General features: G+C 37.9%; 1 protein-coding gene across 1 annotated transcript; it reads right to left on the bottom strand.

Moving 5' to 3' along the window:
- Positions 1-3,748: 3,748 nt before the first annotated feature.
- Positions 3,749-20,523, bottom strand: ddx6 (DEAD (Asp-Glu-Ala-Asp) box helicase 6). The gene is made up of 14 exons (XM_052582902.1): positions 20,359-20,523; positions 16,803-17,428; positions 16,647-16,710; positions 16,444-16,548; positions 11,785-11,914; positions 10,105-10,251; positions 9,913-10,007; positions 9,702-9,824; positions 9,280-9,408; positions 9,042-9,158; positions 7,779-7,842; positions 7,572-7,673; positions 7,274-7,458; positions 3,749-7,179 (listed from the first exon to the last, which is right to left on the bottom strand). The coding sequence occupies exons 2-13, from the start codon at positions 17,003-17,005 to the stop codon at positions 7,283-7,285; spliced, it is 1,455 nt and encodes a 484-aa protein (XP_052438862.1). The 5' UTR covers positions 17,006-17,428; positions 20,359-20,523; the 3' UTR covers positions 3,749-7,179; positions 7,274-7,282.
- Positions 20,524-20,807: the final 284 nt, after the last annotated feature.

Genomic DNA, 20,807 nt, shown 5'->3' with positions numbered 1-20,807 from the left:
TTACTTTGTAAGACAATATTTTTCGTCTGCGATAGAATTATGATACAAGATGGCAGTACAAGAAAGTTTATTTGGAAAAAGTTTACGACACATTTAGACTATATTTGAATTAAAATAATAAAATAAATAAATAAAGCAACAACTGGTGGAGTGCTGAATGCTGCACGCACGCGCAGAGTTGTTAAAGGGATAGTTCACCCAAAAATAAATATTATTGAATTTAATTCAAGTTTATTTGTATAGTGCTTTTTACAATACGAATCGTTACAAAGCAACTTTACAGAAAATTATGTTTCTACAATATTTAGTAATAGCTTATAAGTGATTACTGTCAATTTGTGCACATATGACAGGATTTTTAGAAAAATTAATACAAGACGTAGTCAGCCAGACAATGAACATTATTAATATCATTAATAATTTATAATAATTAAATGATGCAGTCACACTTGTAGCAATATTTATTAGTTCTGTTTGTTGATTCAGGGTTAGCATCATCTGAGGTCCTCTGAGGGTCATCATCATCTCTTCTCAGGTGTTCTGGATCCAGACTGGAGCTTGTGGGATGTAAATCCCGTGGCAAAACGTAGAAACAATTAGAGACATCATTAGCATAGTTGCTGATCCAACAAAGTTAAATTAATTAAGAAGTAAAATGCGCATTGGATCAGATGCAACTACACTCACAGTTTAATATACATTATTCAAAGGCGAAAGAGATGCGTTTTTAATCTAGATTTAAACAGAGAGAGTGTGTCTGAACCCCGAGCATTATCAGGAAGGCTATTCAAGAGTTTGGGAGCCAAATGTGAAAAAGCTCTACCTCCTTTAGTGGACTTTGCCATCCTAGGAACGACCAAAAGTCCAGCGTTTTGTGACCTTAGGGAGTGTGATGGATTGTAACATGGTAGAAGGCTAGTTAGGTACGCAGAAGCTAAACCATTTAGGGCCTTATAGGCAAGTAATGATCATTTGTAACTGATAAGGAACTTAATAGGTACCCAGTGCAGAGACTGTAAAATTGTAATATGATCATATTTTCTTGACCTGGTAAGGACTCTAGCTGCTTCATTTTGGACTTCCTGTAGCTTGTTTATTGAAGAAGCAGGACAACCACCTAGAAGTGCATTACAATAGTCCAGTCTAGAGGTCATGAATGCATGAACAAACATGTTTCGTAGCTTGGCAATGTTTCTAAGATGGAAGAATGCAGTTTTTGTAACTTGTAATTTTCAAAAGACAAGTTGTTGTCTAATATAACACTCAGATTTTTGACTGTAGAGGAAGTAACAGTACATCCGTCTAGTTGCAGATTGTAATCACAAGATTCCGTGTAGTGTTTTTTGGTCCAATAATTAATATCTCTGTCTTATCCGAATTTAATTGGAGAAAATTACTGGTCATCCAATCTTTAAAATTTTTAACACACTCTGTTAGCTTAGATAATTTAGAAGTTTCATTTGGTCTCGTTGAGATATATAGTTGAGTATCATCAGCATAACAGTGGAAGCTAATTCCATATTTCCTAATATTACCAAGGGGCAACATGTATATTGAAAATAGAAGGTGACCTAGGACGGATCCTTGTGGCACTCCATATTTTACTAATGATAAATGAGATGACTCCCCATTTAAGTAAACAAAATGGTAGCGATCGGACAGGTAGGATCTAAACCATCTTAGAGCCTGCCCTTGAATACCTGAATAGTTTTGTAATCGATCTATGAGTATGTCATGATCTATGGTGTCGAACGCAGCACTAAGATAAAGTAAATCTAGAAATTAGATGCAGCCTTGATCTGACGCAAGAAGCAGGTCGTTTGTCATTTTAACAAGTGCAGTTTCTGTGCTATGGTGGGGCCTGAACCTGACTGAAATTCTTCATACAGATCATTTTTGTGCAGGAAGGTGCTCAATTGAGCAAACAACTTTTTCTTAAATTTTTAGACCTAAATGGAATATTTGAAAAAAGGCCTATAATTTGCCAGTTCACTAGGACCTAGTTTTGGTTTCTTAATAAGAGGCTTAATAACCACCAGCTTGAATGGTTTTGGGACGTGACAAAGATAACGACGAGTTAATAATATTGAGAAGCAGTTCTTCGGCTACAGGTAACCTCTCTTTCAGTAATTTAGTGGGTACCGGATCTAATAAACATGTTGTTGGTTTAGATACAGCCATACGTTTACTTAGCTCTTCCTGTCCTGTATTTGTAAAGCACTGCAGTTTATCTTTGGGTGTGATGGATGAAAAACTGAAGTGTTAGACGCTGTAGAATCTACATTCACTATTATATTTCTAAGGTTATTTATTTTACAAAGTGAAGAAATAAATAAAGTCATTACTATTAAACGTTGGTGGAATATTTGAATCAGGTGGCGTCTGGTAATTTGTTAATTTAGCCACTGCTAAATAAAAACCTTGGATTGTTTTGGTTATTTTCTACAAGTTTGTGTATATGCTCTGCCCTGGCAGTTTTTAGAGCCTGTCTACAGCTGGACATACTGTTTTTCCATGCAATTCTAAAAACATCCAAGTAGTTTTTCTCCATTTGTGTTCAAGACTACGAGTTACTTTCTTGAGGGAGTGAGTATTACTGTTATACCATGGAAAATTTTCAATTTGATGGGGGCAACAGCTTCTAATGTATTAGAGAAAATAGTGCCCATATTGTCAGTCATTTCGTCTAATTCCTGTGTATTTTTGGGTACAAATAGCAGTTGAGATAGAACAGGCAGGTTATTTGCATTCGGTCTTTGGTGACTGGAACAATAGTTCTGCCCAGACGGTAACGCTGAGACATAGTTAATATAAGTGATACGCAGCATGCACGATACAAGGAAATGGTCTGTAACATCATCACAATGAGGTACGATATAGATTTATATATAGCAGTAAGATCGATTCAATGCGATATGAATAAATTTAGTGTATGATTCAAACGATGAGCGGGCCCGGTGACATTTCGCTTGACTCCAGAAGTTTATTAGGTCAGTAAACACAAGTCCTAATGCATCATTTGCATTATCAACGTGAATATTAAAATCTCCCATGATTAGCGCCTTAACTGTAACCAGAAGGTCTGAGAGGAAATCTGCAAATTCTTTATACGGCCCTGATACATTAGCAAGAGATACATTAGATTTCTTTTGCATGTCTGACAGTGTAACATTTAATATGTCATTAATAACTTACCCTCATGTCGTTCCAAACCAGTGAGACCTCGGGTTTATCTTTGGAACACAGTTTAAGATATTTTAGATTTAGTCCGAGAGCTCTCAGTCCCTCCATTGAAGCTGTGTGTACGGTATACTGTCCATGTCCAGAAAGGTAAGAAAAATAACATCAGAGTAGTCCATATGACATCAGAGGGTCAGTTAGAATTTTTTGAAGCATCGAAAATACATTTTGGTCCAAAAATAGCAGAAACTACAACTTTGAAGAGAAGACAATGCTGAATAGTGTCTGCTATGAGAGAGTTCAAAACAAAGCAGTTTGTGATATCCGGTTCGTGAACTAATCATTTGATGTAACCGGATCTTTTTGAACCAGTTCACCAAATCGAACTGAATAGTTTAAAACTGTTTGCATCTCCAATACGCATTAATACACAAATGACTTAAGCTGTTAACTACTTTGATGTTTTTCTTACCTCTCTGGACATGGACAGTAGACCGTACACACAGTGCAACACGATGTGGGTTTTGTTTACATGAGCACCGCAGTAAAAAGACTCCTTACACACATATGGAACTTCAGTGAGCTTTATTTTCAAACAAAAACCATCAGATGTTAACCATTGCATTTTTCACACATCTCAAATATTTAAAATTGTAGCATCACTGAGACAAATGCCAATTGAAAAAGAACAAAAACATTTTTTGGATTTCTTAAATTTGGTTGGTCATTTTAATCTGCAGTAGCCAAAAGTTGGAAAATAAAAAGTCACAAATTTAAGGGCAAAGTTTACAGATCATATTTTCCTTACCCTGAACTCCCAAATTGTTTATTAGAATCTTTGAAACCAATTCTTTCCATTTCCCTCCCTCCCTCCCACCAACCCAGACTGATGTACTCATGTGCTCCCAACACTGAACAGGTGGATAGTGTTAAGAGTCATAAAGATACATCAGGGCAGCCAAAAATAAAAAAACTTCCCACCCACCCAGATAAAAAAAAAAAAAAAAAAAAAAAAAAAAAAAAAAAACCTTGAAGAATGAGTGGACTTAATAGGTGACAATTTAGTATGAAAACTATTCTTAAACAGGCGAGATCTTCTCCACCTCATTCTTACAAATAAAATGAAAATAAAACCTAAAATTAAATCAAAACCCCAACCACCCACGTCAAGGACCACCACACATCCAATTACATGCCGCTTCACAGCATCTCAGGAACGAATGGTGATTTTCACTGCAAGTGGTCACTGAAAAACATTGGGCTGCTGCCAAAGAGCCCAGTAACTCATATACTCCTCTCTATAGGCAGATGTTTAAATTCGCCCAAAAGAAACCAAATGGGATTAGACTGCTGATGTACACACCAAGGGGTATGTGCTATAGAGAAGAGAATACAAGCTTGGATTCAAGCAGTGTCACTGGGAAACGGTTGCATTTTCTAGAATATGGGATAAATAACTTTTGCTCAGAATTTGGTAACAATAAACCTTAATTGTATTAGGGGAAATCTAACAGCAACACGCCGCAGTAGACAAAGCCAATCCATAAAAAAAAACAAAAAAAAAAACCCTCACCTGTATTTTATTATTATTATTTGTTTAAATGGGGACGTTGGTGATGTTAAATTTCCAACGTAAAATTAAGTAAATTATATAAATCAAAAAAAAAAAAAAAAAAAGTATCCCTCCCATCCGCCCACCCCATAACGTTGCATAAAATGCGTAACTTTTTCAAAAAGCAGCAGAAGGGCTAAAGTGTCTCAAGCAAGCCCCTATTAATCCCCACCAAAAAAAAAAAAGCCTATTAGTGTTTGGGGGGAGGGGGTTAAATGTTCTGCTGCAAAAGAAAAAAATTATAATTTGGTTATCAGCACCCATTAAATCCCCAGACCCCATGTTAAATACCCCTGTCCCTACCACAATGCTTCCTCAAAATAAGAAACTAAAATCTCCCTTTCAGTCTGTATACCTCTTCCCTAACCGAGGAAGTGCTCCCAAATCATGTGCAGCCCGTTTTATTGCCCAACCCTTGAACTAAAAAGTTCAAACTTAAGTGCAGCCCACAATGCAAAGGTTTAGATTCTTCTGTTAAATCTGTGCAGCATCTCAAGAACATGGTCTTGTTACAAAAAAAAAAAAAAAAGCCCGCTGACGCACAATGCACTGCATGTCTCTGCTGCTACATTATGTCAGTCCATCATTTAGAAGTCTTGGCATCCAGTTGTTTTTTTGTCCATTTTTCCTTTTTCCAATGTGAACATCCAAGCCTTTTTGACCCCCCCCACCCCCCACCCCACCGGTCTGTTTAAAGTCATGTCCTTGTGCCAGTGGCAAAAACACACAGACCCATGTAACAGCTACACATCTCGCTCATCAATTCAACATTTTGCACATTGCAAATTTGAGCTGCACTGCAGCGAGTTGCACTATTACATGATGATAATATTAAATTATCTCTATGTTTAGAGTCACCCAGGCTAAGGGACTCTGCTGAGTGCTTCATAAGTCAGTCTAACAAGCAAAAGGCTGGAAAGGAAATAAGCCTCATGTTTTCACAACCTTTAAGTGAGGCCATTTATTTGAGCAACCCATGTCAGGAACTTGTCAACACCGGGTAACGGATGGGAGTTAATCATTTAGAGTGAAGTGCAAGCCTAAATAACTACCACCTGCTGAAACGCTTAGAAACTTACTCAAAACTTTGAAAGTATTTTTTTGGATTAAAAAAAAAAAAAAAAAGAGTCAAATTTTTATATAACAAAACAAGGGTGCTGCACTGCCTGAAAAGATTTAAACACTGCTAAACTTACTTGCCATTGGGCAAAAAAGGGCATAAACTAGATAAGTGCTGCCCAGTGCTGACAAAATCCTGATTTTCAAAATATTTTTTGACATTCTCTTCAAATGGTCATCCAGCCTTTTATGCTTGTTTTAAAACAATCCATAAGAAAGAAAAAAAAAGTATTTACAAAAATGTTTACAACGTGCCAGATCTGTATAAATGGCACATTTAGGACAGAGTGCCTACCCAATAACAATGTAAAACTGCACATAAATCAGGTGGAATGGGGAAGGGAAGAAAAAAAAAAAAAAAAAAAAAAAACGACAAACAAGTCCACATTCGTCTCAAAGCAGGAGTCCTCATGGCCAAGGAAAAGGCTGGTCTGAGTCTAGTCTCTTAGTGTTGGCCCACTGAAGACAGAGAGGGAAAGAGTTATGGGTCTCTAGAGGAATGGTATGTTCCATGAGCAGATGAAGGAAAGCACCACTGGGAGCCTTGTTTGACTTTTGAAAGCTTGCCATAGGAACATTAGCCCCATCATTGTCTTTACGCCCACTGATATCATCTCAGTTCTCCAGGGGGCTCTCTCTTCACACGACAGTCAAGTATGCCAGAGACTGCACAAATCGCACATGCCAGCCTATCCACTCTCCCGCTGTGAAATCCTGTTCTTCATCGCCTCAAATCTACAGGTGGCAAATGCAAAATAATTCTTCTGTCAAACGGGAGGGCCAGAGAAAGATCAAGACCACATCTTCAAATGAGTTAGGAGCGAAAAAAAAAAAAAAAAAAAATCAGGTTATTACTTTTTGAACAAGTTAGACTGCTTGTTAAGGCACTTGTTTCAAATGACTAGAAACATGAAGATGAGCAGAGGAACAGAGAGAGAGAGTGGGGTGAGAATGTGCTTCCAGGCGATGAGTAGTCTTTTTCTTGGGTGATAAATCCTCATGTCCCCTCTTTCCCTCCTCAAATGATTTGAAGTCTTCAGGATGAAAATATCGGTGCAGCAGTCCTTTATTAGGCCATAAGTCCGTCCCGATTATTGGGTCGTCACAACATCACATTCCTTGTGGTGGCACCAAACAAGCAAGAAAATAAAGTGGGGGGAAGAGGAAGACAGACGGAAGATATAGTTTAAACAAAAAAAAATCCTCCTATTCCCTAGACACAATAAGGAAGGAAAAAAGGTGGGGAAAGGGGATGAAGGATTGGAGATCTGGAGGAAGTAGAAAAGAAAGTCCATGTTAAAAATCAAACATACGTGTACATTGTAAGCTCTAGACTCTAGAATGACTGAACATTGAACTCACCTCTCCTGCTCACAGTTTAACCTCCTCTCCACTCTCACTGTGGTACTCCGCCACATATAGACTCTTATCAATACTGCTGGGAATGGGCTTTATTTCAGTACCCAGCTGTTCTTCAATACCTTTCAGGTTAAAGCGGTCATCATAAGTGATCAAGTTAATGGCGAGACCCAAGTGTCCAAACCGGCCTGTGGGGAAAGACCAATGTCACTGAACACAACTACTATTTCACTTGCCAAACAGTGACATAATGAATACATTTCATGATCTTGGAGTGGAAACCGAACGAAACCCTACTCACCAGATCTGCCAATGCGATGGAGGTATGTCTCCCCCAGTTTGGGGAAATCAAAGTTGATCACCACATTCACAGCTTGTATATCAATTCCTCTTGTGAAGAGATCTAAAAGGGGGTCAAAACAGTTGTTAAAGCCAAAGCAACTTCTGGGTTTAATAACTTTAATGCGTTTATCATACATTAAACATCCAGATTTTCAACTGTACTTACCAGTGCAGACGAGATTTCGACATAAGCCATTTCTGAAATCATGGAACACACGGTTTCGGTGTTCCTTAAGGAAAATTAAAACTTGTATTAGCATGACATTAACAAAGACAATTCACAACGTCAACAGTATGGATGGTTTATCAAGCAAAACTACCGTATTTTCCGGACTATAAAATCACACTTTTTTTTCATAGTTTGGCTGGTCCTGCGACTTAGGTGCGACTTATTTATAAAAATTAATTTGACATGAACAGAGAGAAAACCGTACCTTCTCCAGCCGCGAGAGGGCGCCCTATGCTGCTCAGTGCCATAGACCGTAAAAGAAATGGACACAGCGACCCCATTGGAACTCAATTGAGACAAGTGAAGCCCATTTTTAGTGTTTTTTTAGCACTTCCGTTTACTAAGCTTGATGACATCAGCAATCTATCTGACAGATGTAAATCTTCTAGTAGCGGTGCGTGCAAACTGCCATTGTTGAACTTGCAGAGACGGCAAGTTTGAGAGGGGAGTTCTTTGGCGTGAGTGAGCAGGAGTAAGTATTCTGATTAATTATTTTGTATAGTATTTTAAAATGTAACGCCAGTACGCCATATTAAGTTAATTGCCTGCGAGCTTCTCCTCCTGTCTGTACGGTAATTTCTCTACTGTGCGACAGAGTCGAGAGGTTATGACACAATCGTTAGCCTATTCTTTTTACAAAAACATGTTTATACGGGGGCCATAATGTAACATAGAAGGTAGTGGAGCCCTTTATACATTGTCGTGTATCTTTAGAAATAAATAATGGACAAATGGAGTCTTTAAACGTCTCAGATGTAAAGTTATTCACTGTCAAAATGATGCCAAAATGAATGGGAGGTCAATGGGATGCTAACGCAAGTGAAGTTCTGCTACAAGATGGCAGCACCCAGCCGACTTCAACTTCCGGTCGACTTCCTTGACGCCTGCTCGGTGCTCCTGTAGTCTACACTGAGCAGCATAGAGCGCCCTCTCGCGGCTGTAGACGGTAATGGTTTCTCTTGGTGCTTGGTTCTAAATAAATGTGACTTATTGTCCAGTGCGACTTATGTTTTTTTCCTCATCATGACGTATTTTTGAACTGATGCAACTTGTACTCAGGTGCGACTTATAGTCCGAAAAATACAGTAATCCAAATATAAATCTTGCACATCCTTCAGAATTCATTACATAAACACTTGCACAATTTCAAAAGTCTGCCAACAGCAGTGCGGAAACACCACACACCCTCTATATTCCCACCTGTCTCATCTTGGCGTGAATGTAGAAACAGGAGTATCCAAGCTGTGAGATCTTCTTTGCCAGGAGTTCCACTCGCTGTGATGAATTGCAGAAGATTATAGACTGATTGATCTGGAGCTGAAAAACAAAAACAAACATTAAAAGGGATGTCTGCATGTTCTCCAACAGTCAGGAGGACAGTGATGCTAATTTTAAGATCTTAGAGTGTGGGATGCACAAGGATCATAAGGCTTTTTACCCTGGAGAACAGAGTATTAAGGCAATGAACTTTCTGCCTTTCAGTTACATAGGCGTAATACTGGGTAACCCCCTTCAGGGTCAGCTCCTCCATCAGGTTTATCTCATAGGGCTTCTGCAGATGGGAGTTCTGTTCACAAAAATTGTGTAAATTAACTCTTTCAGATACAAGAACAATGGAAATAATTTATTTTGGCTTTGTAACTACTATAAAGAAAAAAAAATTGCAATGATGCTTTGGTTTCTTTTTGTTATGAAATAACAATTAACAAATAACAATTCCATGCCCAGTTAAATTAAAATAAAAACAATGCATACCCCCCCCCCCCCCCAAAAAAAAAAAAACACACACACAAAGACACATGTATCATTTAAGCAGCATACTGTGTCTACAATCTTTTATTTAGAAATCAGTGGTCTTACCATAAACTTCTGCACACTCAGTGGGAAGGTGGCAGAGTACAGCAAAATTTGCCTTTGTTTGGCCATATAGCTCAGAATCTCCTCCATCATCTGTACAAAGTCCTGTGACAGGAGCTTATCTGCCTACTCGGTAACATGGACAAAACACAAAAGACATGAGAATTACGGTACGACAATTAGGTCAGTTAGTTAAAAGCTCTTATTCACATACCTCATCCAACACGATCATCTGTACTTGATTGACTTTGGCCACTCCCTTTTTGATGAGGTCTAAAATTCTTCCTGGAGTGGCAATGACAACATGCACTACAAAGGGCAAAGTTCAATCCAATGTTTACAAAAGTGTATATGCAAAGCAGTTCAAATCCATAAAAAAAAAATCCACCAGATTAGGAACTCTTGCCTGTTTCGTCAAGTCTCATGATGTCATCACGGAGGTTGGTTCCACCTGTAGTTGCCATGACCTTGACCCCACCCATGTGTTTGCTGACCTGAATGCATATTTGGCTCACTTGTAGAGCCAGTTCTCTAGTGGGCACAATAACCAACGCTGCAGAAAACATTTGAAGCATGGTGTTACTTCCAAGCAATTCGATAAATCATGTATAAACAGGGCTCCAGACTCGCTTTTTGAAATTTTTTTTTTTTGCAACAACATGGGATTGGCCAATGAATGCTGTGATTTGAATTTTGCAAAGGAAGTCGTGGCGTAATGGTTAGAGAGTCGGACTCCCAATCGAAGGGTTGTGAGTTCGAGTCTCGGGCCGGCAGGAATTGTGGATGGGGGAGTGCATGTACAGTTCCTCTCCACCTTCAATACCACGACTTAGGTGCCCTTGAGCAAGGCATCGAACCCCCAACTGCTCCCCGGGCGCCGCAGCATAAATGGCTGCCCACTGCTCTGGGTGTGAGTTCACAGTGTGTGTGTGTGTTCACTGCTCTGTGTGTGTGCACTTCGGATGGGTTAAATGCAGAGCACGAATTCTGAGTATGGTTCACCATACATGGCTGAATGTCATGTCACTTTCACAAATGGGAGTTCCTCCTTTGCCATGTTTGTAAGCAACAGGCTTCGGATGCCTTCACTTTTGAATTTCCGATCTGGTCAAGTTTTACAAGAAAAGATAACTGTCTGCTTTGCTTACATCTATAACTTTCACTTTAAGACGAAAACAAAAAATAGATTGTTATTAATTAAAAAGCACAACAATAAAAATGATAAAATGACAAACAAGCAGAGCCGTTTTATTATACTAGATACTTCTGAGAGTTCTGTTATAATGCTACTCTGCGTGCGGTCGTCACCAGTCTATTAAAATGCATAAGGCGTCTTTGGTGTCTCCATGTGTCTTCTACAAAACCAAACCAGAAATCAAGGGGTTTATGACATCGCAAGTACAAGTCAGCAAAATGTAAAACACTGTTCTAGTGGTTTTGGATATTTTAATAAAATCTTACATATTGTGCCTTTAACAAATATTTTAAAGATGAGGCATGGCATACACCACATGCTGTATTATATATGGACTAAAAATACATTACAGAATGTTAAGCAAACAAGGGGAAAATCAAATACTTTTTTTTATAAAAGAGATAACGCAAATGAAAAAGTAAAACTAAACTTGCTGTCAGGGACAGTACTTGAAAGTTTTTTCCCCCCACAAGAACACCAACATATTCACCTTTGGTTTAAGAAGCGGTCTTACTTTAGCATGAAAACCATCCATCGTTTCCTCATTTTCAGGTTAAATCCCTCACAAAAAATCCTGAGCCTGAACTTTTTTTGTATGGATTATTAGATTAATTTTTCCACAGGCAAACGCAGCCCCCCGGAGATCCAGCACAGTCCAAGAGAACCTAATTTTTGTTGCACGTACCTAGTATATAAACAATGCTCTATGCTCAAAGCACTACGTAGTTGAAATGAGTAGCACATTTTCATTATGCTCACAAAATTTAGTTGCGAACTAAAAAAATGGTTGCAAAATGCGACCATTTGGTCACAGTCTGGTGCCCCGTATAAAGCCTATAATCATGAAACCTAACATCTTGTAAAAATGCCAAAACTAAGACAGTTACAGACCTTGTATGCTGTCTTTCTTCAGGTCAATGCGTTCAAGTAAGGGAATGAGGTAGGCGCCACTTTTTCCTGTGCCATTCTTGGCTCTGGCCAGAATGTCCCTCCCAGACAACGCAATGGGAATGCTCTCCTCCTGCAGGAATGAGTGAGAACACAGTAATGAGCAGATGGGTCCGATTAAATGCAATCTGTACATTGCAATTCAGTTAAAGTGACAGTTTAAATAATAATCAGAATTCATAGACTTTAACTGATTTAGGAGACTGCCCTTTAAATATGAAGTGCATCTGTGTGAATGAGTGTCATGGTTTTGTCTAATACACATGCTCAAGCATGTGTGACGATTACGGTTTTTTTCAGCACCTTTTGTCTCACTATGAGGATATTTATGAACTTCCTCTCCAGAGCCTCTGAGAATTCACTTTACAACCATTTCACTTGACAAGAACTACGGTAAGACACACAGAAACTACACAACCAGTCCAAAAAAAAAAGAAAAAAGAAATCAGGTTTCTTCCAAACTGCACCACCTTGCACAAAAAAAAAAAAAAAGTAGTGACACTTTCATTTGACTTAAAATTCAATAGAATTGACCAGTCGCAGGGAGCTTGATTGGAAGTAGCAAAAAGTTTACATGGCCACTCAAACGTTAACCTAGAGAAACGCATGTGTGAGTGTGAGAGGTTAACAGCAGTGCTTGCCAGAGGTGTCAAGCCGCAGTACAAGCATATTACCACACAACCACATTAATTTTTCCCTCAGAAATTAGCTTTAAGACCTGGATCGAGTCCAAGTCAAGTCGAATTAATGCAAAGTAATGCGAAGTATTGAGTACTGTACATGCCCATACTTTTCATGTTCATACTTTTCAGTTAGCCAAGATTTCTAAAAATCCTTTCTTTGTATTGGTCTTAAGTTATATACAAATTTTCTGAGATACTGAATTTGGGATTTTCCTAAGTTGTCATTTATAATAATTAGGGATGCACCGATCATGATTTTTCATGGCCGATTCCGATACCGATTTTTTAAAAACCAACTGGCCGATTCCGATACCAATAAAAAAAAAAATATAAATAAAAAAAAAAATAATAATTATATATCCATATTTAAGCAACAAACAAGAAGGAAGGAAAGTATGCATAAACAAGATGTTTATTTGGTATTTAATAGGCCAAACTGGCTTTTGGCTATTGACAACAATAACTGCAACCATCTGAAATGAACGGCATTATATGCACAATAAGTAGCCTACTTTCAATACAAACGTAGTGGTTACAGACGTCAGCATTTAGCTTTTGTTTTTGAATTGGGTTGAAACTACAGAGAACTGGCCTTAAATTTAAAGATTAACCGTAACCATGTGAAATTAGAGGCAACAATTGCATAGTTCTAGAGTCCAAACAACACAATCAACACATATTCTTGATCAGCATTCAGTATTTTAGTTTTTAAATTTGGTTTTAAATTTAAAAAAAAAAGTTATTTACCAGTGTCTTTATTTACAGACTAAAAAGTATGCTATATAAATAGATTCCAAAATGTAAACATCAAATAATGTTGGTGCAAATAAAACAGATGCAAAGTGTTTTCATTCATCCAATAATACAAAAAAATTGGTTAATGATTTATATCTATATTTTTTTAACTTGAGCCAATGAAAAATAACTATTCTCTCAAGTGAAAAAATATAGATGTGAATCATTACCCTAAAATTTTGACGAATGAAACTTTCTCAGTGTGCTACAGCAGGTGATTTTTAAATAAAATGAAGTCGATGTAATTTTAAGGTAAAATAAAAAATAATAATCTTATACAGAACTGTCGTTTACTTCTGGCTTTTCAAACGTGTATGCAAGTTCCATTTTACAAAAAAAAAAAATTCCGTCACAGTTTAGTCCGTTTCATTTCTCATCCAACACGTGAGAAGTTGATCTGAACATCTCTTCATGGTCTACTCGTGTTCAGGCCAGGGCTCGGTCGGACCGGTAACAGTAAGCTCGCGCAGCTTTAGTGCGCACAGAAAAGGGACTCTTATTTGTGCACCAGTAAGCCAACGGCTGATCGCTATCTGTGCCTCAGACATGAAGCTCTGCACTTCCAGTACTGATCGGCTGCCCGTGTCCTCCGCACAGATTTCGAAATACTTCCACACAAATGACATAGCGAACGATTACAATGTAGTCTGTGCACGCGGCCGCACTCCCGCGGCCGGTTCCGATTTATGGCCGATCAACCTCTGCATCCCTAATAATAATCAATTAACAAATTTAATTTCCTCTCACCGGCCCCAGCTCCCTCTAGTGAAGATATTACTGCGCCAAGACGAAGTGCTTACAAGCACTTGCCGTGGTATTCCGCCACACAATATAGTTATCCATTTTACATGCTTAGAAAAGCGCAACGTTTTGTTTTGTGTTACCGTCCTAGGTCGAGTTACACTACGTGAGTAACTGTATTTAATTAGGGAAACCGTGGAGGTGTTTGGTAGCTTCTCTGCTTGGCCCGTATTGAATGAATGGGCTAAGCTAAGTGCTTTCAAAGTGTCACCGCGCGCCAAAGCGATTGAGTGCACGCACTGAGACGAGAGAGGTATGTATCAACTCGTCTTAGTTAAGGGAAAAACAGTTTAATATGAAACACGGTGGAGTATCCCTTTAACCTGTTAGCCAGCACCCCCCATTATGGGACTCACAGCTGAAAGTGCTCTACCTAACTTATTGTAACAGTTTCCTACTTCAGTGTGTTACAAACATAATTTTGGTGTCTTTGGAAAGAAGATCCTTTGGGCTTTACTTTTTATTAACCAGATTTGATAATGCTCAAATATTAAAAGTTATAGACACTGAAGTGCCTTTAATTTTTTTTTTGCCACACTTAATTTTTTTTTTATTTGATATAAAAATTACATTAAATGAGTCCTGGAGCAATCTAGAAAAGTAATGGGTTGAAAGTCAACATGTCTCATGAGTTTCTATTTCAAATCTGAATAAGATATCATGAAAAATAAGGCTCTTTCATGAGACAGTCTACCGCAGGCTTCAACATGGCTGTGTTTAGGATTAGAAATGTCAAAAAAAAAAAAAAAAATAATAATAATAATAATTCCACATTCGAATGCAAAAACGTTGCATTCGAATCCTAGGTGTGCATTGAGGAAGCTGCCTTATGAGCCCCGGTTCTTCACTGTGTATGTTCCATTCCATCTCGCCGCACGCACAGCCGTGTCTACACAACTTTCAAAGGCGGACGAGCTCGACACGCAGTATCTGCCGTCTCATCTTTCACCTCGTGTACGCTCACAGTCCGCACGGTCTCAAAAAATGCCCGCACGCGGATGAAGAAAAGGACATAATGGAGAGTGTGCAGACGGCCGAAGTATATTTGATCTTTATCAGTGGTGCACGAGATGCGATGACGAAGTATATGGCATTGCATTAAAAGGTTATGTTAGCCTATCCAGTTGAAGCCAATTCAAAAATAAATAAAAAATAAAAAAAATAAAAAAAGAGAGAGAGAACATCAATGTGGATAATATCTGGTTTACATCAAAATTGAAAATCAAACCGTTAACACAGAACGCATATTTCTTGCATTTTCTAGAGGGACACCGTTGGACTTGCGTCTCGCACAAGAGAGCCGCACGTTTAGAAAGACATGTAAAATGAATGCATTTAATTTAATTTTCTAAAAATATCTCGAGACTTTGTTGGGTTTTTGTTCCCCATCCCACTGCATCTCATGTTTTTAAATGAAAAAAAAAAAAAAAATTATCCTGTGTGTCTGGTTTTCCACCCTTTTTATTTATTTAACAATGCACACATACATGACGCTGCTTTGTTTTTAGTTCTTTAAGCAACTTAATAATTGGTTCATAAAAATTATTTTAAATGTTGTTTTTTTTCACAGTCATGTATTCTAATGCTTTGAATAGACGTGCAGTAATATTTTGCTCCATGTGCTATCTTGAGGCCTCAGAATAGAAGCAAAAAGCTTTTCCTCACCCTAACTGAAATTATGCATTTTAAATTTGAATACAATCATAAAGTATAAAAAAAAATTTGAATTTAGTTTTTCAGCTATTTTGACAGCCCTAAGCGATTCTAGCCCGACTCTGTATCTGTATGCATGAGACTGTCTGAATACTGGCAAATTCACATTTCTGTTGTAAAAAGAGAAACATTGTGCAGAAGTATTATTTGCTGTTATGCGCGTGTCCGAAACTGCAGTTACTGTGACTTCCATTCATACACATGCAAATGTGTAAGACTGGAAATGCAAGCCCGTGTGAAAAGGGCTGCATGAAAGTGGAGTAGATTGTATATTTTTACATTGAAGGTGCATTATTATTATTGTTTTTGTTGAGTTTTTGCGTTTTTAAAAAAAGACGCTGTAGAGCATGATGTCATTTCACAATCACTGAAGCAGTCCGAATGAATTTTGCATGCTCAAAGTGTAGTGTGACTGCAGCTTGAATCTTTACACCCCTAGAACTTAGGAAAACAGCAAGTAACTTCATACGGCCCTAACACATGGTATTTGTGCTTGCGATTGGTTTAATTAAAATACTAATTCTCCAGATATCATATCTCTTCAGCTAGGAGTGAATCAAATTTAAAATATCTTCCATCAAACTTCCATTTTTTTCCCCCTGCCTTTTACCTGTATAGGTGACGGTTTCTCCCAGCCCATTTCAAAGATGCCCATAAGCAGTTCCCGTTTCAGGCAGTAATCCTCAAACTCATTTCCCTTGGTCGCCGTCACATCCTGTAAATTTCACGACCACAAGCAGCACGTTAGAGAAAAATTCTGTATCAGACGATACTTTATTATAGATACAAATAATGTTTTAGAGATGGACTTACTGAAGTCCTCATGCGCAAATCCTTCGGAGGAAGTTTTAGATTCTTCTTCCAGTCATCCCCAGGCCTGATAAGAGAAGGAGGGGGGCATCAAATCCCAGTCATCACCATTCTAAATTAGCACTCGCAGCATTATTTGCACTTCCTTCAAGGACTTACTTGATGATAGTGTTGGCTGTAGGTGCAGGCTGGGAGTTGCCGTTGTTGACTGTGCTGGAGGGTTTGACCTGGGCTGGCTGTGTTGTTTGGGACACCCCTCCACCTCCTCCTGGACCACCTGCTGGCTTCACAGGGCCTCGCATTTGGCCATTTTGATTCGATAGTCCTAGAATCACTGGATTCTCCATTCTGGCTGTACTCATGACTTAAATAGTTTTTTTTTTTTTCTTTCAAACAGTGAGAGACAAACAACAGTGGAGATAATACTTTATATTAATGGGCCAGCAAAAAAATAAAAATAAAAAAAATTGCAAGTTGTCCTTCCCACAGCTTTCTCAGTGTCCAGAGCGCACAAATTTAAAGCGGTATTTTTCACCAGTTCCTTGTTCCTCAAATTGCAAGTCTCTTGGGAAACATCTCAATGTCAGTGTCTCTCAAGCAACAGGTCACAGATATCGAAGCAGGGAGATTAGCTTCAATTATCCTTTTCGTGAATGAGTAAATCCTTCCTCTGGAAAAGGAAAGTTTCACAGACCAGGGGCCAGGGAGCCAGCGTTAGGCTTTTCAATTTTGTTCATTCCTTTCTCTCCAATTATTCAACATCAATGATTTCAAAGGTTTTCAACCTGCGTGAGAAAGAACATCATAAAGCACATAACATGAAATGTCAAACACAACCATGAGTCAATTTTAGTCAACGTTGATATACCCATTAAATGTGACGGGGGTTTCCCAACCTTTACAAACCAAGAGACCCCGCATCCAAACTCTCAGACAACCCCAAGGATACAGAATACGAAAAAGTCGTTAATGGGTTCCATTTCATAATATGAGTCAAATAACAACGGGGGGGAAAAAACCTTTTAAAACATTTGTGAATTCCAGCATTTACATAAAAATAAAAAGCTGTATCTGTTATTATTAAAGGTCCCGTTCTTCGTGATCCCATGTTTTAAACTTTAGTTAGTGTGTAATGTTGCTGTTAGAGTATAAATATTATCCATAAAATTCTAAAGCTCAAAGTTCAATGCCAAGCAAGATATTATTTAACACAATTCGCCTACAAAAAAAATAAAAATTTAAAAAATGACCTGTTTGGACTACATCCCTCTAGTTCCTGCAGTAATGACATCACTAAAACAGTTTGACTAAGCTTCGCCCACATGAATACACAAGAAGGGGGCGTGGTCTTGTTTCATCTGACGGAGAAGAGCTGTGTTTGTCGCCATGTCGTCGAAACGCTGTTATTTTCATCTCGGAGTCCAATCATCTTTGTTTGGCCTTCCCAGGGACGCTGTACTTGGAGATTAATGGTTACAATTTATGTTTAACTCAGTTCCTGAAAATTATAATCCACATGTAAAACTATGTGCAGCACATTTTGCTGAGGACAGCTTCCTCAATCAGTTTAATGCAGGATTAGCACAAAGATTATTCTTGAAAGATGGAGCAGTTCCCTCTTTGTCTGGAGAAGGCGTTGTTTATGGACCACAACCGGTAAGTGTATTTTATTATTTAAGTTGGTGCGTTTAACAGTTTCTGTAACTTATTACACAAAGGGGCAACGCTGTTTAGCTTTTTTAACTAGAGGCTAAAAAAAATAAAAATAAATGCGATTTAATGCGCATCACGTTAGTAAAAATGCTCCTGTGATTATAAGTACATCTCCAGCACATGCTCCTGCACACTTGCTTCTCAAAACTAGCCCAATCGTGTTTCCAGGAGGGCCGCGTGCGCGCAGCTGCTGGCGAATCACAACACAGGAACCGCTGGCACAATCAGAACTTGTTACGTATTTTTGAAGGAGGGACTTCATAGAACAAGGAAGTCATCAGCCCATTTTTATGACAGTGAAAACAGCGGTATACAGATAGGTGAACTGTGTGAAAAATACGTTGTTTTTTTTACACACGAAACATGAACACATGTTATATTGCACACTGTAAACACAAAGCTTCAAAAAAAGTGCAAAAAACTGGACCTTTAATGTAACCGAGCTAACAATCTTAATTTTTTTAGGTAATAAAAGGGCAAAAAAAAAAACTGTTACAAGTCAAGTGTATTGATGATTGTTAATGAAGTAACTAATAATAAAAAAAAGCAGTAAGCACTTTACAAATTTGTACAATTTCCCAACTTTTCAAAAATGTTAACTTAACAGATCATTCTTGTAGCACACTTAAAATTACAAATTTTCTAGATCTTAATAGAGAAAATGTTTCCCACATAGCTGGCCAATATAATGCCTATAAATAGTGTGTAGCAAACAAGAAACACAGAATTGCAGATTATAAAGATACTCGTTATATAGCCTACAATATTTTTTGTGATTTCATAGACAAAGCCTGTGGGCCAGTATTTGCAAGGTTTTGTTTTAAATTTGGTTTAACTATTGCACAATCTCAAAGTGGCCAAATGTGTCCTGATTATCAACCATCACTAATACAGACCAATGTGTGTAGTTATTTATCATCCGTGGCATTAAAACGGCACATTTTCACTAAATTGTAAAAGAATCAACACTATAGAAAGAATTAACGTTATACTAAAAGAAAAGCTTTGGCAGAAATTAAATCGTAAAAGTCTGTCAAATCAAATATCTTTTGTAATCAAATTGTGAACGGTCTTGAGGAAAAAGTCCAGGTCCGTACGTTACATAAAAACTAAACCACCAACCTTATAAATGTCAAATCCAAGTTACCCTCAATAATGATGGCAGCAGCACCTGGCACGAAGTCAACACGATAGGCCTCAGTTTAAAACAGCCTCGCTTAAACGAAACCATTCACAGATTTCATATACATTCATAGTTTGACTTCGCTAACGTTGTGTTTGTAACACTTCGGCTAAACAGCTGTGTGAAATCCGGTTAAAATTACAGACAATTTAAACCCGCTTTAGTTAACGTTAGATGCACGCCACCGTTCACGAAACTCACTTACCGAACACGGTAAACCAACGTATCTCAATGGAATCAATACAACTCCGTATTTATTTGGTTAACACTTAAATTTCAACCGTCTTGACTCCACACAACGTGAAACTCGCCGTCACGCAGCTAATGTTAATGCTAAGCTACGCAGCTACCACTGACAGCTTCTTATCAGGGCATTTTAAAAGTAGGATGTTTAACAAATGATGAAATACAGATATAATAATAATAATAATAATACCATATTGATGTTGCTTTTGTTGTCGGTAAAATGTAATATCTGAACTGTATAAGAAAAAAATCCATATTAGCGTTAGCTGTGTGCGCGAGATTGTTGGCGTTTGCGTCCACACACAGGCCTCACGCGAATTAACCCTCAGACATTCACCATTAACGGTCTGAGCGACTAAACACTGACTATTATAAACGACAACATATTTGATAGAAACAATGTACTTCTTAATAAAACGATTACCAGAATGCTGAATAACTGACCCGAAAATATAAGACACCAGCTAACGTACATGTAAACACTCGGCTAACGAACAAAAAATTAGCCACGAAATCGATTTAAAATGTTACCAACGTTACGTACAACATACATTTAACTTTCTGTAAACTTACCAGATGTGGCTGAGAAAATCTTTCTGTGTGTCGGTGTTTGTGAATTATAGGTGTAGAGTTGTGACATATATTTCGGGGTGTAAAGCGAGTGTGTAAGATGGCTTCCAGTCATCTTTAAACCCTCCCATAATCAGTCACATGAGAGCCCCATTTAATCCACAAAAACACCACGCGAATTAAAATTATTTAGGAAAATATATATATTTTTCTTTCATGTATAATACATGTTAAATATTTTTGATGTCTGGTTTTTAAAACAATACATATTGCATATCCTATATGCACTGAATTGTATTTTTGCGTCCTTTGTAGGCGTATGAGATGATCACAATTCTACTTCTTTAAAAGGATCATAATTATATGGCAACAGAGTTCAATTCTTACCTGAGCTTGTTTTTATTTTTGCTCTTGGCAGAAACCTGACATGTGAGTCATTTAGCCTAATTAGT

The sequence above is a fragment of the Carassius gibelio genome, chromosome B18 (genome assembly GCF_023724105.1).
Source record: "Carassius gibelio isolate Cgi1373 ecotype wild population from Czech Republic chromosome B18, carGib1.2-hapl.c, whole genome shotgun sequence".
Taxonomy (NCBI): Eukaryota; Metazoa; Chordata; class Actinopteri; order Cypriniformes; family Cyprinidae; genus Carassius; species Carassius gibelio.
The sequence above is the reverse complement of the archived record's forward strand: the minus strand, read 5'-3'. Positions and strand labels throughout refer to the sequence as shown.

Coding starts and splice junctions, on each gene's coding strand:
- ddx6 (XM_052582902.1), bottom strand. CDS start 17,005: ATGAGTACAGCCAGAATGGAGAATCCAGTGATTCTAGGACTATCGAAT. Junction 10,008..10,104: donor CATGAGACTTGACGAAACAG/GCAAGAGTTCCT, acceptor TGCCCTTTGTAG/TGCATGTTGTCATTGCCACT. Junction 7,459..7,571: donor CCATCGCATTGGCAGATCTG/GTGAGTAGGGTT, acceptor CTTTCCCCACAG/GCCGGTTTGGACACTTGGGT.